The sequence below is a fragment of the Chiloscyllium punctatum genome, chromosome 2 (genome assembly GCF_047496795.1).
Source record: "Chiloscyllium punctatum isolate Juve2018m chromosome 2, sChiPun1.3, whole genome shotgun sequence".
Classification (NCBI taxonomy): Eukaryota; Metazoa; Chordata; class Chondrichthyes; order Orectolobiformes; family Hemiscylliidae; genus Chiloscyllium; species Chiloscyllium punctatum.
The window spans coordinates 147,916,713-147,936,021 of NC_092740.1; the positions used below are offsets into that span (position 1 = coordinate 147,916,713).

General features: G+C 41.7%; 1 protein-coding gene across 4 annotated transcripts in view; it reads left to right on the forward strand.

The window, feature by feature from the left end:
* Positions 1 to 19,309, forward strand: part of acer2 (alkaline ceramidase 2) — a 72,186-nt gene that overhangs the window by 37,028 nt on the left and 15,849 nt on the right. For all 4 annotated transcript variants that reach the window (XM_072590168.1, XM_072590167.1, XM_072590166.1 and 1 more), the window contains one exon: positions 12,529 to 12,666. In XM_072590168.1, coding sequence (XP_072446269.1) covers positions 12,529 to 12,666 — 138 coding nt within the window. The remainder of the gene's footprint in view (positions 1 to 12,528; positions 12,667 to 19,309) is intronic.

Genomic DNA, 19,309 nt, shown 5'->3' on the forward strand with positions numbered 1-19,309 from the left:
CAACAATCTAGCAAGTTCATTTAATCATGAAAAGATAAGGAATTGGAGAATGGCAGGCCATTCTGTCCATCAAGTCTGTCCCAGTCATTCAACAAGATCATGGCGTCACCTCTTGCAGTAGAATGTGAATTAAAGTGTGAAAGGAAATCTTACAGATTCCATTAATCATGTCAGGATTCTTATGTGAGTCTGGTAATAGTTCTAAGTTAAAACAGCACATGGGATCCAGCAGGTGGCAAAGGCTGTGTTGTTAAGAGGAGTTTAAAATGCACCCACACGTTTCAAAATAGTGACCAACTATACCAACACTGGTGGTTTGCATTTTCGACTCAGTTTACTGTATATGCCAGCCACTATCTTTGGAAACATTTTTGTCAGCTTTAAAAGGTTTATAACCTAGGATCTGCAGTTGTATGAAATTTTAACATTTATGAAAGTTTGTAGGTTAGTTGCCTTCAGACTTCAGTTCCATTAAAACTCATAGTCCTATACAGTGAATAGAGTTTATGGTCAAAGTTTCTCCTTGGTTGGATTATGGTTGTGGGCTTGATTAACTAGTTGGGAAAAGGTGTGTTATCAGGCACAGAGTTTAAGTAGAATTTAAGGTGCAAAGCTGGCATCTGTCAATTTCAACATTACGCTCAAATTTTCCCTGCAAATGTTTACATAAATTTGTATTGTTAATATTGGTTTATCAAAGACAGGCAAAACAATGTTATTTAATGATAGCGGATTGCATAATTAAACAAGATCAAGGCAAAATAATTTTTGTTAAAAGGTTCAGATATTTTGTTGAAGACATGTACTATGGCCTTGTACTGGATGTTCAGTTGACATGTTATGTTTAACTTGTTCATTTTAAAACACACTATATATTTTTAAAAAAAAGTTAGTATTTCATCATCAGTTCCTCGTCTGAATGAATAGGTAGAGGTTTAAGGCCTTGTTGTCGTCATGAAGATACTGCTAATTGGAGCAATGTGCCTACAGCAACTGGAATCTCCACATCCCCTCCCCTAATGTTTCCCAATATTGACATTTCACCAGTACTCTTGCTGCTATTGGTCAGGCAGCAGATCCTGACTACTGCAGTCAGGCTGTCTGTGCCAAAGCTGCTTGAGATTATCCTTCAAGGACTCCTGCTGTTGCGTCAAATGGAAGCTTAGCAGCTTTACACGTTACAAGCTCCAGTCACTGGGCAAGCAATACAAAAGCACATGAAAAATAGGTTCTCAGGGAATGCACAAAAATTATTTGTTTAGTTTATGTGCAGAATGCCATTATTCATTGCATATATGTTGATTTGGATTAACATTTAATGTTACTTTTTATGTGTGCAGTCAAGTTTGGGAAATAGGAAGAAGTATTGAACATTAAGAGAATGATGTATTATAGTAAGAACAGGCCATTCAGGGCCTACTCTAGCCTACTGTATAAAAGATCATGGTTGGTCTGATTGTGATCTTAACCCTACTTTCCTGCATCTCCTCATAACCCTTTATTTCCTTGTAGATTAAAATAAAATCAAAGTTAACCTTGAATATGTCGAATGAACCAACCTTCATTGCTCACTTAGGAGCGAATACCAGATAATAGTGACCGCCCGAGAGAGAAAATTCTGTCTGGAGATCCCTTCCTTTGAATCTCAGGCTATCTCCTGAATGGTCCAGACAGCTGCAGGGTTATTGGAGGAATCCAATTATCTACTTGATGGTGATCCTGGTGACAAAATGGCTGGTATTCTACACAGATTCCTTGTCAAAGCCATGTGTTGTGTCAGCAGGGGATATGTGCTGTACCCGACCTTTAAGTCGGAGATTGGAATATTTCTGGTTGTTTTCTCTGGTTTGTTACCCATGCCATGTGATAGCGAGGCAAGGAATAGGGAGAGATATCAGCTGAACACATGGCTGCAAGGGTGGTGCAGGAGGGAGGGTTTCAGGCTCTCGGATAATTGGGGCTCATTCTGGGGAAGGTGGGACCTGTACAAACAGGACAGTCTTCATTTGAACTAGAAGGGTTCTAATATCCTGGGTGGGAAATTTGCTGGTGCTATTTGGGTGGGTTTAAACTAGCTCAGCAGGGGGATGGGAACAGGAGGTGTAGTTGCAGTGCACAGGAGGATGAGAGTGGGAGGACAGGGACAGGATTCTAGGGTCACAGGAATGTGCTGGCAGACAGCAAACTGGTTTGAAGTGTGTCTACTTCAATGCAAGAAGTATCCGAAATAAGGTAGGTGAGCTTGCAGCATGGATAGGTACCTGGGACTTCAATGTTGTGGCCATTTTGGAGACATGGATAGAGCAGGGTGAGGAATGGAAGTTGCAGGTTTCAGGGTTTAGATCTTTCATTAAGAACAGGCAAGGTGGTAAAAGAGGGGGAGGTGTGGCCTTGTTAGTCAAGGATAGTATAACGGTGGCTGAGACAACTTTTGACGAGAACTCGTCTACTGAGGTAGTGTGAGCTGAGGTGAGAAACAGGCGAGGAGAGGTCATACTGCTTGGAGTTTTTTATAGGCCTCTGCAGAGTTCCAGGGAGGTGGAAGAGAGGATTAGCAAAATTATTCTGGGTAGGAGTGAAAGGAACAGGGTGGTCATTATGGAGGGCTTTAACTTCCCCAACATTGACCGGAAATGCAATAACTCTGGTACGTTGGATGGATCCGTTTTTGTCCAATGTGTACAGGACAGTTTCCTGATACAGTATGTCGAAGGGCCAACAAGAGGGGAGGCCACATTGGATCTGGTGCTTGGTAATGAACCAGGCCAGGTGTTTGATTTAGTTGTAGGTGAGCACTTTGGAGAGAGTGACCATAATTCAGTTACGTTTAGTTTAGCGATGGAAAGGGATAGGTACATGCTACAGGTCAAGAGTTATCGATGGGGCAAGGGCAATTATAATGCGATTAGGCAAGAATTAGGATGCATAGAACGGGGTGGCAAAATGCAGGGGATGCAGACAATGGAAATGTGCGGCTGGTTTAAGGAACAGATATTGCGTGCCCTTGATAGATACATCCCTGTCAGGCAGGGAGGAAGGTAAGGGAACCATGGTTTACGACAGAAATTGCATCTCTTGTTAAGAAGAAGAAGAAGGCTTATGTGTTGATGAGGCAAGATGGTTCAGATGAGGTGATGGAGAGTTACAGATCAGCTCAGAAGGATTTAAAGAGAAATTTAAGAAGAGCAAAGAGAAGACACGAGCAGTCTTTAGCAAATAGAATAAAGGAGAACCCTAAAGCTTTCTATAGGTATATGAGGAATAAAAGGATGATTAGGCTAGGAATAGGGCCAGTCAAAGACAGAAGTGGGAAGTTGAGTGTCAACCCTGTGGAGATCGGAGAGGTGCTAAATGAACATTTCTCATCGGTTTTCAATCAGGAAAAGGAGAACATTGTAGAGGAGAAGAATGAGGTACGAGATATTAGACTAGAAAGGATTGAGGTTAGTTACGAATGGGTGTTATCAATTCTAGAAGGAGTGAAAGTAGACAAGTCTCCTGGGCCGGATGGGATTTATTCGAGGATTCTCTGGGAAGCTAGGGAGGAGATAGCAGAGCCTTTGGCTTTGATATTTGAGTCATCATTGTCTACAGGTTTAGTTCCAGAGGACAGGAGGATTGCAAATATTGTGCCCTTGTTCAAGAAGGGCAGTAGAGATGACCCAGGTAATTATAGACCAGTGAGCCTTACTTCTGTTGTAGGAAAGGTTTTGGAAAGGATTATAAGAGATAAGATTTATAATCATCTAGCAAGCAACAATTTGATTTCATATAGTCAACATGGTTTTTTCAAGGGCAGGTCGTGTCTCACAAATCTGAGTTTTTTGAGAAGGTGACCAAGTATGTAGATGAGGGTAGGGCAGTTGACATGGTATACATGGACTTCAGTAAAGCCTTTGATAAGTTTCCACATGGTAGGCTGTTGGAGAAAATGCAGAGGTATTGAATTGAGGGTGATTTAGCAGTTTGGATTAGAAGCTGGCTTTCTGAAAGAAGGCAGCGAGTGGTGGTTGATGGAAAATATTCAGCCTGGAGTCCAGTTACTAGTGTCCACAAGGATCTGCTTTGGGACCATTGTTGTTTGTCATTTTTAGAAATGACTTAGGCACAGCATAGGTGGATGGATTAGTAAATTTGCTGACGACACTAAAGTCGGTGGAGTAGTGGACTGTTTGGAAGAATGTTACAGGTTGCAGGGGGATTTGGATAAACTGCAGAATTGGGCTGAGAGGTGGCAAATGGAGTTCAATGCAGCTAAATGTGAGGTGATGCACTTTGGGAAGAATAACAGGAAGGCAGAGTACTGGGTCAATGGAAAGATTCTTGGTAGTGTGGATGTGCAGAGGGATCTTGGAGTCCATGTACATAGATCCCTGAAAGTTGCCACCCCGGTGGATAGTGCTGTTAAAAAGGCATACGGTGTGTTAGGTTTCATTGGTAGAGGGATTGAGTTCCAGAGCCGCAATATCATGCTGCAACTATACAAAACGTTGGTATGGCTGCACTTGGAATATTGTGTGCAGTTTTGGTCGCCATATTTCGGGAAGGATGTGGAAGGATCGGAAAAGGTGCAGAGGCAATTTACCAGGATGTTGCCTGGTCTGGAGGGAAGGTCTTATGATGAAAGGCTGAGAGACTTGGGTCTGTTCTTATTGGAAAGAAGAAGGCTAAGGGGGGATTTGATACAGACATACGAGATGATCAGAGGATTAGATAGGGTAGACAGTGAAAATCTTTTTCCTAGGATGATGACGTCAGCTTGTACGAAGGGGCATAACTACAAATTGAGGAGTGATAGATTTAAGACAGATGTCAGAGGTAGGTTCTTTACTCAGAGAGTGGTAAGGGTGTGGAATGCCCTACCTGCCAATGTACTCGACTCAGCCACATTAGGGAGATTTAAACAATCCTTGGATAAGCACATGGATGATTTTGGGATAGTGTAGGGGGATGAGCTGACAATAGTTCACAGGCGGGCGTAACATTGAGGGCCGAAAGGCCTGTTCTGCGCTGTATTGTTCTATGTTCTATGAATATGAGGGTCAAAGGGCTGCCACTGAATGAAGGAATTGTCAGTACTTCCAGGAAATTCAGCACTTACCTGCGGAATCCACTGCCTGTTGTCACAAGTCAGTTCCATATTGAAGAAGTAAATGGATATAGTTAGTGGAGTCCCTTTAGATAAGTATAATAGATTTGCATGCAGTCAATGCATTTACATCATGGGGAAGCCTGCAGTAAGGCACAACCTTATAGTGTCATAGAACCACATTCATAATCCCAAACTAAACTAGTCCCACCTCCCTCCAAATCTTCTTATTCATGCACTTATCTAAGTGTGTTTTGAACATTGTAACTGTACCCACAACCATCACTTCCTCAGGAAGTTCATTTCATAGGCAAACCACCCTCTATGTAAAACATTTGCCCCTCATGTCTTTTTAAATCTCTCTCCTTTCACCTTAAAAATGTGCCCCCTCGTCTTGAAGACCCCCATCCTAGGGAAAAGACACCTACTATTAACTCTGTATACACCCCTAATGATTTTCTAAGCCTTTACATATTCACTTCCTTCGATCGTGCAAAGGGGGTGTAAGTATTTCTGTTTCTAATTAGAGCCTCAGTGATCTCCCTGATAGATTAATGTCCATCAAACTTGGACATTGTTGATAATGGTTTTTGTTGTTCTTAATGGAGGGATGGACCAGGCCTTGCCCTGGGATGGGTCAGTAAAGGACTTCAGTCTGCTTGAAGTTGACGCTGAGAGGAGCTCTTTGATATACTTCCACGAAGGTGTTAAGTGAGGCTTGAAGATTCTCTTCTGAGAGAGCAGAGATGACATTGTCACCTGCACACTGAAGTTCCACAAGGGAGGTTGTGTTATTTTCTTCTTGGATTTCAACTGGTTGAGATTGAAAAGATTTCCGTCTATTGTGTAGACATTGTCCACATCACTGAGAAGCTTGTTCTTGTCAAGATGAAGAATGGTGCCAATTTGGATGAAGAAAACGGTAAAGATAAAGAAAGCTCCTGTCTTGACCTCAAAGGATTCTGTCGCAATACTGTCGGTGAGGGCAGTTGCCAAAACCAAGATGCCGAGCAGTGAAAATCATGTCCACAGGCCCATAGTTTGGGTGGAAGCCACATTAGCTTTCAGGAAGTGTTTCCTCAGAGATTGGGAGAAGACGCTAAGTGAAGATTCGAGCGATGATCTTCCTGATGATGAAGAGTAGAGAGATTTCTTGGTAGTTCCCACAGTTCACTTTGTCTTATTTCTTGACGACTTTGGTGATGCCAGCATCCCTGAGATTGGCAGAGATTTCTTCTTTGTCCTGGAGTTTCAGGAACACTTAGTGGAGGTGATGGGCAAACCTGCTCCTGCAAGTTTGAAAATCTCTACTAGGATCCTGTCCAGTCTTGTGACTTTTCCACTCTTCATATGTTTAATGGCGGCTTCAATTTCTGGCACACTAAATCAGAGTCCAAGGTCACCTTTGATGGGGAATTGTGGGATTTCCTCAAACGTGTGATTGGATTGCAGTTCACGAATGCTTTGAAGTGTTCTGTCCATCGGAGGCTGATGTTTTCTTTGTCTCTCAAAAAGTTTCTGTCCTTACTTTGTGCTGTTTTGAGGTCAGAGCTGTTGGGTGTGTATACTGTGTTCTGAAACTCACTCCATTGGGCTGGCCATATACTCCGAATGCCTGAGTTCTGACTGTCAAAGCAAATCTCCTTCCCCAGTTGAAGGAAGGCAGTTTGAATGAGAGCTGGGTAAGATAAGCATTTCAAGACGCCCTGAAAGTTTCCCTCAAGAAATACAACATAGATGTCAACATGTGGCAGACCCTCAGTAAGAAGAAACTGTCTTGGAGGAACTTCCTGGATTAAAGGACACAATTCTTTGAGAACACCCATTGGCATGAGGAAGTAATGAAGAGGAACCAAAGAAAGGAATGCCAGCAATCTTAAGGCCAGGGATCAATTTCACCTCCTGGAAATACTTACAGAATATGGGGTTGGAGATGTGGTTCTAAGATTCGGCCACACAAAAACCCACACAGCCCGCAAGCAGTGACATGGACAATATACTCAGTGGACAAATATACTCATTGAGGGATCTCAAGCTTTTCAAAGCTTGAAATGACCCTGTGACAAATGCTGGTGACCTTCACAGTCACAGGAGTAGGTGACCATGCCCTAGCTTAAAGCTTGAGTAATGTCTGCAGCTAATGACCTGTCACTGACTATCTCTTCATGTATTGTTGCTCACTGAAGTTGGTGCAGGACAGGTTTTCTCTGAACCTTTGCAGATACAGTCTTCTGCCAAGTGCCCTGCTTCTCTCCCTCCACCTGACAGCTTGTCTTGCTCTGTAATTTCTTTCCTTGCTCTCCCAATTCCTTGTTAGAGACAGTTCTACTGGGCCGCCCTTTCAAAATAGCAATGGTGCCCTACAGTCAGTGCTGTTTAATGACTGACCGGGTTATCTCCACTACTTCGTGTAATAAGATGGTGCACTGAATTCTCTCTGTCTCTAGTGACAGGGTGGATCTTGAACACCATCTTAAAATCTTTGGAGGCTCTGTAAATATCTAGAAAGTGGTTACATTATGTGACCTGAAATACTCCACAAAAGCTGGTATCCCATGATTAGGTCATCCTTAAGTTACACGTGGAGAGGCTTAGAGACTGACCCAGCTCCCTCACAGCCTGCTCTCCGAGTTAACAGAACCTCTGACACTTCCTGTTTATATCCAGGGCTCCCTGACTGAACCAGATTAATAGCCCCAACCAGGGAACTCATTGAACGAGGTTTACCTGGCTGACCTCATTACAATTACTACAGACCTAATTAAACTCTCTAATTTTCCAGCGTTCTAGTAAAATAATATTGCAGAAGTGATGTTGGTTTAGGAAGAGTTTTTGATATGTAAACACAAGGAACAATTTGAACACTGTAAATCAGGTGAATACTGTCAGATTCTCAAGTTACTTGGTCAGGCTCCAAAATGGCGCCTATTACTTGAATCATTTTATATGATAGTCATTCAATACAAGTAACACTTGAAAGATATTTAGACAACTATTTTCGTTGTAATGGGCAAAACTTAAACTAATGTGACATAAGCTGCATTTTCATAGCCTAGCAGAATCTTGAACGAAAGTATGTTTATTCCATTTCCAACATTTGCCAAAAAAGGATAAATACAACCGTACAAAACAGTGCTGTCAACAAAATAATGAATTGGGCAGTACGGGAAGTTACAGAACCAAAATTATCAGCAGCAGAAGCTAGTGTACACAAGCCTTGACTGAGGAAGGGAAGTCACGTTAATGTATTAAACAGCATAGAATGTTCCAAAATAGTAATGACTCCGGAAAACAATTTAAGGTTATTATATTATTTCTGTTTCAGATAAGCTAAGCCAGAGATATTTGCTCTTCCTTTTTCCATTTCAGATATACTTTCTAAAATTTCCACAGACTTAATAAAGCATACTTGCTGGATAAATTTCAGCTTTCTTTCAATTAAATGTTTATTCAATGGTATTCCCCCTCATAAATATCGTTGTTCATAATTTAGAAACATATATGTTTCCATGCAAGATAATAGGTAAGTTAGCATGGTGGTTATGTTATTGAGCTAGTAATCGAGATGCTTTGACTAATAATGGGGAAACTTGAGTTCAGATCCCACTACAGTAACTGGAAATTTAAATTAATTTATCTAAATAATCTTAAATTTAAAAAAAAACTAGTTTTTAGCAATAATGACAATGAAACTAACAGATTGTTGCTTTGAAAAGAAATCAAATTCACAGATAGCCTTTAGGGAAGGAAATATGCCATCTTTACCTTGAGCGAAAACAGAAATTGCTAGAAAAACTCAGTAGGTCTGGCAGCAGCTTTGGTGAGAAATTAGAGGTAACGTTTCAGGTCGAGTGAACCATCTTTACGACAATTTTGTTCACATGTGACTCCAGGTTCACAGCAATGTGGTTGACTTTTACTGCTCTCTGTGAAGTCCAAGCAAGACATTCGGTTACATTAAACTGCTGATGCAAATATAATAAGACTACTGCTAGATGTCACCAGCTGCAGAAACTTGAGCTTTGAATTTCAGAGCTGGGGTGGAGCTGGAGTGCATTTGTAAGGTTGTGGTTTATGTGGAGAGTATATTCAGAGAGGTGGCTGGACTTCAGGTTAGCAGAACAGAGTCAGTAGGGAATGGATGACCACCAGGAAGTCTAAGAGGTCCAAGCAGGTACTGCAGGAATCTCCTTGGGTTTTGCTCATGGATCGGTTTTCCATGTTGGATACTGGTGACGGGGATGATTCCTCAGAATGCCAAGCCATGTCCGTGGCACAATGGCTGTACAAGTGGGAGGAAAAAACAGTGAAAAGCTGTGTTGTTTGAATCAAGATTTCTTATAGGGGAGATCGGATGGCTTTTATCTAACCTCAGGATGGTTTGTCATCTCCCTTGTATTAGGAAAACTGGGTAACATGAAGCATCCGCAAGATATTCTTCTGGAGGTATGGTGAACAGGCAACGGAGTGAGTGGCCCATATTGATAACAGTAATCTAGGTCGGAAGGGGGTTCTGCCCTGAAAGCAGATTTCAGAGAGCTGGGAAGGAAACTGAAAAAGAGGAGCTTTGAAGCAGTCATAGAGATGCACAACATGGAAACATTTGGTCCAACATGTACATGCCGACCAGATATCCTAAATTAATCTAGACCCGTTTGCTAACATTTGGCCAAATCCCTCTAAATATTTTCTATTTATATACCTACCTGCATGCCTTTTAAATGTTGTAATTGTACCAGCCTCCACCACTTTCTCCAGCAGTTCATTCTATACACACACCACCCTCTCTCTGCATGAAAATGTTGCCCCTTAGGTCCCTTTTAAATCTTTCCCCTCTCACCTTAACGCTATGCCCTCTAATTTTGGACTCATTCTCTGGGGAAAAGACCTTGACTATTTACCCTATCCAAGCCCATTATGATTTTATAAACCTTGATAAGGTCACCCCTCAGCCTCTGACACTCCAGGGAAAGTAGCCCCAGCCTATTCAGCCTCTACCTGTACCTCAAACCCTCCAACCCCAGCAACATCCTTGTAAATGTTTTCTGCACCCTTTCAAATTTAATGACATCTTGCCTATAGCAGGGAGACCAGAATTGAACACAGTATTCCAAAAGTGGTCTAACTACAGTCTTCTCAGGATCACTTCCATAGAAATAGGAGAATTGAACATTTCAGTATGTGCCTGGAGAACTGGGGTAGAATAGATGCCATTAGATTTCTGCAGCAGAAGGGGTGTGTACAAGATGGATGAGTTTAGTCTTAGCAGGACTGGGACTGAGAGATTTGCTGGTGCTGTTGTGAAGGGTTTAAACCAGATTGGTAAAGGGGTAGCAACTTGAGAGGGAGCGCAGATTTGAGAAAAACTAGACTACTAAAAGGAAATGGAAAAGTGGAAAGCAAATAAAAGATTAACAAAATACAGACAAATATCAACAGGATCAGAATAGCGAATAATGTTAAAAAAACAGAGAATTAAAGACACTCAATCTGAATGCATCCTAACATTCACAAAGTAATTGGTTTGAATGCAAAAATTGAGGTAATTGGGGTGATTTATTTGCCATTACCTACAAGTGGCTGCAGTGTGACTGAGATTGGGAATTGAATATCCAAGATTATTTGACAATTAGGTGGGATTAGCTAAAAGGGAAAAGAAGTGAGGTAGTATTCTAAGTAAGAGATGCTGGCTTACAAAGGATCAAGGTACAGACTTAAACATGAAATAAAGCAAAGAAGTGCGGGGATGTTGGAGATCTAAAGCAAAAACAGAATTTGCTGGTGAAACTCAACAGGCCTGTCAGCACCTGTGGGAAGAAAGCAGAGTTAATGTTTTGAGTCCAGTGACCCTTTTTCAGATATAGAACCAGTCAGGGTAGAGCCAAGAAACAGTCAGGGCAGCAAACATTGGTGGATATTGTTTATAGGTCACCAGACTGTTGATGCCTGTTTGAGTCCAACAATCACCAGCTGGGATTGTTAGCTGCATCTACCGGTGTATACAGAGAGGAAAAAAATCAAGTACTACCTTCACCTGGCTGCTATCAGTTCTGAAGAAGAATCACTGGAAATGCTAACTCTGCTTTCTCTTGCGACAGATGATGCCAAATCTGCTGAGTATTGTCAGAAATTTCTGTCTTAGTTTCAGATCTTCAGCATTCGCAATTCTTTGCTTTACTATTGCTGAGTGAGCAACATTCTTTCATTTTAGATTCTTAATCTGAATAGATATTGGCATCAGGCAAAAATGGAGGATGTGCAAAAATGGATAAATGTTCCGGAAATTTGTTTCACCAGCCTACAAGGTATTTTGAGCTAATTTGGAACATTTGCTAAGAGATTCCAGCACTGGAAGAGGGTCCTCAATAGAGCAAATTACATATGTTTTGTGTTTTCACTTACAATTCACTTTTCAACTTTTGTAGCTTGTTTCACAATAAGATGATTGCAAGAATGGAATATTTGAAAATATAATAACCTATAATTATGCTGTGAATATTTTTATTTCAACATTTTGTTTTTGGTGAAAAATGATGAGAATATATCTTTAAAAATTCCATTTTATCCTGCCAGTTTTCCTCTCTTTATCTGGAGGTAGAGCTACTCAGCTGCTTTCTCGGTAGGGTTCCACAGACAATGATTATTCTCCGCTATCTCAATATTGCGAGAGATTGAGAGGTAGGAATCAAGGACAATATACTCTCCAATCCATCAATTTTCTGGTTTATCTATTAATCGGACAAACTCTCTGTGATCTCATGACAGGCAGTCAACACAGTTTTGTTTTTAAGAACAAAGACAATGTGTTGCAGAAAACAAAATCTTAGTGTAGTTTTAACAATAACCTGAACCAGTGTAATAACAGTTTTGAGTACAAGTCAAGCTGGTCATTTCAAGAATGCCTGTAGGAACTGAATTAGGTGTAATATAAATCCATGATTTTACTGTCTAAAGGAATTTGGCGCCTAAAGACTATTATTTGGTTTCTTCCGGTATTGACATGTTGCAGAAAGTGAATATAAGGAACATTCAATGTGTATACTCCGATTGTCTCAACACCTGATTTAGTTTATATGTGGCCAGAGTAGTTTTGCTTTCAGTTCACTTGATGCCTCATTTCATATGTTTGAGAATGGTCCTTTAATTTTACATAAGCACTTTGTTTGACTATATGTGTATGGTATTTGGACAGACCTATTATCACTCCCATTATGCTGCTAACAAGTCTACCTTTGAGGCCTCTCTATATCAATGGTCTAATAATATCAGAGTAATGGTGAGGGCTACAGTGCAAAATTATAAAAAGCGGAACTGTGACTATCAAAAAACCTAATGACAAAGATTAAACAGGGTGCCGGGGGAAGGGGAAACTCTGTGCATAGATTATTTTGCCCTGAACTGGAGATGAATCCAAATATAATATCTGGTTCTTGTCCTAGGAGCCGATTTAAAGCTGCTGTTGGTATTCTATCTGGTGTTGCCACATGTCTTGCGTTTGTGAAACCAGCAATCAATAACATCTCATTGATGACATTAGGAGTCCCCTGTACAGCTCTACTTGTGGCTGAATTAAAAAGGTGAGTCATTGCAAGCTGCCGCATGCATATATAACTACTCCACCTCATGCTACGAGATACCTTTCATTGAACTGTTTTTGAAACGTTTGTTCTGTCATCATATGTTCTTATATAGAACTTGTAACTAATGTAAGGAAGAAACTTATTTTTAATCCTGGAATATCAATTCTGTAGTCATATGTGTGGAACTGAATTTTAGTTTTGGAGCAGGAAGCAGGGGTCAGAATGTTTTATGTTGGGAGCAAAACATTTTAGGATTTTAATTTTAATTGGAATAGAGATTGCCAGGAGGAGGTGACGGTAGAAGATAAGAAACTGAGACGGTGCTTCAAAATGAAGATATCCTCTAAACACGCTTCATAAAACTTTAAATACAAATCACATTGAACAGCCACTATAAGGGGCGTGGTGATGATTTCCAGGGAAATCCATCTTCTGCTGCAACAACATCCACATCGTTAGAGAGGGATTGTCACTCTGACTGAGGGCTGGCCCCTCTGCCTGCCACTGGTAGCCTGCATCTTGGAATCATAGAATCCCTACATTGTGGAAAGAGACCATTCGGACCATCGACTCCACGCCAACCCTCTGGCGAACATCTCACCCAGAGCCAGCCCCCATCCTATCCCCATAGCCCCACATTTGCCATGAATAACCCATCTAGCCTGCACAACCACTGGACACTCCAGACAATTTAGCTTGGCCAATCCACCGAACCTGTACGTCTTTGGGCTGAGAGGGGAAACCGGAGCATCTGAAGGAAATCCACCCAAACACTGGGAGAATGTGCAAACTCTATGCAGTTAGTCACCCAACGCTGTAATTGAACCCAGGTCCCTGGCGCTGTAGGGCGGCAGTGCGTGCCACTGAGCCATTGTGCCACTCTCAGTTATTTACACTGGGGAATTATACTGTCACCATTAACACTGGGAAACTGGAAAATCCACATTGCCTTCTTTAAGTGAAGTTAATGAATCACTGATCAGCCATGATCTAATGTGATGATAGAACATGGTCAAGGCCCTAACTCATGTTCCTGTGTTTTAATGAGCTGAATTAGCTACATGTATCACGGGGGTGAGTAATCCTACCAGTCCTTGTCACACTGACTCGTCCCCAGATTTTTTTAATGTTCCTTTCCACCTCCATACCCAACCTCACAGGGGATAAAGATTCAGCCTCCAGCCTCAATCACACAGGAATCAAATGAGGGTATACACATATAACGGCAAAACACCGTGGATGCAGGAAATCTGAAGCCAATACTGAGAACGCTGGCAAAGCTCGAACAAGCCTGGCAGCATCAGTGGAGAGAGAAACAGAGTTAATCAGTAGGTGGAGAAAGAGCCCCCAGAGAGAAAGAAAGAAGGCAGACATAGGGATGATCGATAGTAAGCTAATAATGAGACAATGAATAATTGAAAATGGGTTGGCTGTGCTGAAAGCAGTCCATGTGATAACAGGACCTGGAATGTGGAGTGGATAAGGGACTTAGAAGGAGGTGAATATGCCCTAAAATTATTGAACACAATATTGAGTCCTGAAGGCTGCAGGGTCCCCAAGTGGAAGATGAGGTGCTTTTCTTTGAGGTTGCACTGGGATACTGCAGCAGAACCAAGACAGAGATGTTGGCCAGGGAACACAGTGGTGCGTTGAAGCGGCAGCCAAACACTGGAAAGCAGAAACAAAAACAGAAGTTGCTGGGAAAGCTCAGCAGGTCTGGCAGCACCTGTGGAGAGAGGCCAGAGTTAATGTTTCGGGTCCAGTAATCCTTCCTTGGCGCAAAAGCTTTGGGTAATTTTTCTCGACAGAATGTAGACAAGGTGTCACCCAGTCTGCTTTTTACCTCCCCAGTGGAGAGGAGACCACAGTGTGAACAACGAATACAGTTGTCAAGATTGAGTGAAGTGCAGGTAAAATACTGCTTCACTTGGAAGGTGTGCCTTTCCATGTCCTTTATATACTCCCACACCTTTATATATAACAACAAACTGTATTACCATGTGCCTTTAACACAGTGAAACATCCCAAGATGCTCACTGAAGCATGACAAAATGAATTATGACTCTGAAGCAGATAGGGAGGTGAGATGACTAAAGGCTTGATCATAGACAAAGGTTTTAAGGAGAATCTCAAAAGAACAAAGTGACGTAGAGAGGTAGAGGGGTGTAGGAATCTTAGGGTCTCGGCAACTGAAGGGACAACACCAATGGGGGGAGCAATTGTAATTATAATTGGGGGATGAACAAGAGGCTGAATTAGATGAGCACACATCTTAGTGGGTTGTGGGTCTGTGGAGATTACAGAAATATTGGGGGACAGGCCAGGGAGAGATTTGGTAACAAGAATGAGAATTTGAAGTCAGATAAGGCCTTGGCTGAATAATCTAAACCACAGCATTTGCAGCAGTGTAGCAAAGCTTCACTATTGTACTAGTGATGATCTTAATTCTTGTACTTAAATCCTGCAGTTGAACTTGAATCCAGAAATGTCTGACTCAATGATGAGAACAACCAGCCATGAAATGCAGAGTGCCCTTTTCTTAAATCAGCACCCGGTCACATAATTAAATTCTTAGTGTCAGTTGTGTCACCCAGTAAAAAATGAGAAACTGTTCCTGCTCAGTTAACGCACAACAAGTGATTTCTTGTGACAGATACCAGTGGCATTGAGAAATAACTGGCAACTGGAAAACTAATCCAATAAAGGGTAAATATGATACTGGGCTTATGGGCTATAGAAAAGTGAGCAAAATGCTGTAATAGTTAGTCCCTACCTATAGGGTGTAATGTGTAACTGACAAATCTGAATTACATAACTCCCATTCATACATTATCCAGAAGAAAAGAAGTTTTTGAGCTGCATGACTGTGGATTTAGTCTTGGCTCCAGCAAATTAGCAGCTACTTTGACATGCTGCACTATTTTCTTATGCATTGAAGTTCTCTGCGCTCCCAAATCACCATTGCTAATTTTCTTATTATCTAAAATCAATTTCAAGTTAATGCAGATTGTAATTAACTGAGTCCCTAACATTGACCCTTATGACACTCCACATTTCTCTGCTAGCCAGCTTGAAAATAGTTTGTTTAGAGTCATAGAGTCATAGAGATGTACAGCATGGAAACAGACCCTTCGGTCCAACTCGTCCATGCTGACCTAATCTAGTCCCACCTGCCAGCACCTGGCCCATATCCCTCCAAACCCTTCCTATTCATATGCCCATCCAAATGTCTCTTAAAGTGTTGCAATTGTACCAGCCTCCACCACTTCCTCTGGCAGCTCATTCCATACACGTACCACCCTCTGCGTGAAAACATTGCCCCATAGGTCTCTTTTATATCTTTCCCCTCTCACCCTAAACCTATGCCCTCTAGTTCTGAACTCCCTGACCCCAGGGAAAAGACTTTGCCTATTTACCTGATCCACACCCGTCATAATTTTGTAAACTTTTATAAAGTCACCCCTCAGCCTCCGACGCTCCAGGGAAAACAGCTCCAGCCTGTTCAGCCTCTGCCTATATCTCAAATCCTCCAACCCTGGCAACATCCTTGTAAATCTTTTCTGAACCCTTTCAAGTTTCACAACATCTTTCCGATAGGAAGGAGACCAGAATTGCACGCAATATTCCAACAGTGACCTAACCAATGTCCTATACAGCCGCAATATGACCTCCCAGCACCTGTACTCAATACTGTTTCTGCCCACTCTCCTCTTCCTGCCTGTTAATCAATCCTCTATCCATTCTCCCCAAGTCTGTTGCCCTGTCCATCCACTTCACCAGTGCTCTCTTGCTCCATCTATTGCTGTGGTAGATCTACAAGAAGTAAGGTCAGAATCTAAAAGTGGATGAGCATTATGTTCTTGGAATTCAGAAGACAGGAAATGAATCATAGGTTGACAAGGTGGTTAAAAAGGCTTAGACTTCAAGCCTTCAATGCTCACACCTTTGAGTATACGATTTGGGACACCAAGTTGAGGTTGTACAGGATGTTGGTGAGGCCTCTTCTGGAGTACTCTGTGTAGTTCTGGTCACCCTGCTATAGGAAGGATTTTATTAAATTGGAGAGGGTTCAGCAAAGATTTACCAGGATGTTGCTAGGAATGGAGAGTTTGAGTTATAAGGAAGGGCTGGATAGGCTGGGACTTATTTCGCTGGAGCTTAGGAGGCTGATGGGTGACCTTATCAAGGTTTATAAAGTCATGAGGGGCATAGATAAGGTGAACAGCAAGGACTTTTCCGTAGGCTGGGGGAGTTCGAAACTAGGGGCCATATTTTTAAGGTGAAAGAAGAAAGTTTTAAAAAGGATATATGAGGGACAACTTTTTTTGCACAGAGAGTGGTTCATGTGTGAATTGAAGAAGTAACTGAGCATCTGAGAGATACCACTAAATTCAACATCTCCTATAGCAAGAGCAGACAGCTTCCTTCGATACTCTGTAGCTTTCTCCTCGAAGGAGGGAAGGGGTTTAAGGTTTGGCACCTACCCCCGATACACTATTGTGTTAGACAGTGTGCAGCAATTTGTCTTGTGGGAAGTTAGATTGAATGAGGATAATGAATGTGTAGAAAAGCACAGCAGGTCAGGCAGTATCCCAGGAGCAGAAAAATCGATGTTTCGGGCAAAAGCCCTTCATCAGCACCACACTCTTGACTCTAATCTCGAGCATCTGCAGTCCTCCATTTCACCTGAATGAGGATAATGCTAACAGTTGAGTGTGTGAGAGGTGACGCTGGAGATGGGCAGTAAACAATGTAGGGGTATATAGACAACAAATTCAGTTCATTTTCAGGTTGTGGATGAAAGCAATTATTTCAAGGATAGTCTTCTGGAAGGTATTGAGTTGGAGCCTGCCCCTTAAGCAGGAAGCCATGTGAATGGTCAGTTGGACAATTGTTATATTAGAAAGATGGTGTCCGGTGTGTTGGCACAAAGAGTGACCAATGAGAAAAGGTAAAAACATACAATTAGTTGACCTGCCCTGCGGCCAAGGCCATTGTTTGTAGCACTTTGCTACTTTTCTGGGGATGAAAACGTTGGCAGTCACTGCCAGTAGGACTTCCAGGTAATTATTGAATGACTTAAGTGCACTCAGGAGACTTTTCTTTTCCCCTCTTTCCAATGGGAGTCATTGAGTGTTTTTCAGATGGAGGTAGATAGGTTCTTAATTAATAAGGGGATCAAGAGTTACGGTGAGCAGGCAGAAGAATGGGGTTGAGAAAAGTATCAGCCATGATTAAATGGTGGAACTGATTGAGTGGGCCAAATGGCCTAATGCTGCTCCTATATCATCTGGTCTTATGGAGGTATGACTGAATGAAACCAAGTGTACTTCTTAGTTTTCCCTGGAACACAGTTTGTGCATGCGTGATCATAATAATATAGACAGCCCTTTTTCCGAAATCTGAAAAGCTCCAAAATCTGAAGGTGTTTTTGTGAAGTTTTATCTCAGTAACAAGATTGTTTGGTGTGTGAACAGTTAACCCAACTCCACACCCTCTCGATGCGTGTCACCCAGATGAGATGTGGGTGGGTGTGGCCTAGCACTGGCAGGCCTCAATTCTGTCTCAGGGCCCATAGTACTGCTAGTGAGTCTGCTGTTTGGCAAGGTTTTTAAAAATTTCACTGTTGAACTGTCACTTATTCCAACATTTGAAAAATTCTGAAAACCAGCTGGTCCCGAGCGTTTCGGATAAAGGATTGTGTGCCTGAACGACAAAAATACTGGCAGGATATACAGTGACTTAGAGTGAGAGAGTCAAAAAATATTGCTCTCTTACTTGCTATAATGATAGGATAGAGGTCCATGCCTTTGATAACCCACTGCTGTGGAATTGGTTAGAATATGGAGCTTAAGAATACTGACGGTGGAGATTAAATCCCTGTAATAGTTAAGGGGAGGTGTTGCACTCCTGTACCTGCCCCATTGTGATATCATTGGCAACTCTGAGCCATGATTAACAACCCTCAAACAATGAAATCACTACATGAAGAGACGGAGAGAGAGAGAGAGAGAGACTGCTACAAAAAGTGCAAAGAAAGGGAAGTGGAATCTCTGCTAGACAGCTGCAATTCAAGAAATGGATATCTGGAAGATAGCTTCTGTTTCTAACCTCTTTGTGCATTTTATGTGACATAAGGATCTTATGTAAATGTATACGTGGAATGACGATTGATAAAAATTGTTATCCTTTTGTGTTGCTGTATTTTTAATGACACAATCAGAATATTTTTAACTTTTGTGATTTGCACAGAATTGCATCCCTTCTTATATCTCCACTCTCATTTATTTCCATTGAATATTACACAATGTCAAAATTATCTACAATATTCAGCCTGTCATAGAGTCATAGAGATGTACAGCATGGAAACAGACCCTTCGGTCCAACCCATCCATGCCGACCAGATATCCCAATCCAATCTAGTCCCACCTGCCAGCACCCGGCCCATTTCCCTCCAAACCCTTCCTATTCATTTACCCATCCAGATGCCTCTTAAATGTTGCCTTGCAATGCAAAATCTGTTTGCTTTGTTGTTCACCATTATATTACAGGGTTGCACACAATTTGTTAGGACAGTTTTTGGCCGTTGGCGTGATGTGCAATAAAAACTTTACGTTCGTTTCTTCCTATCTTATTGAAA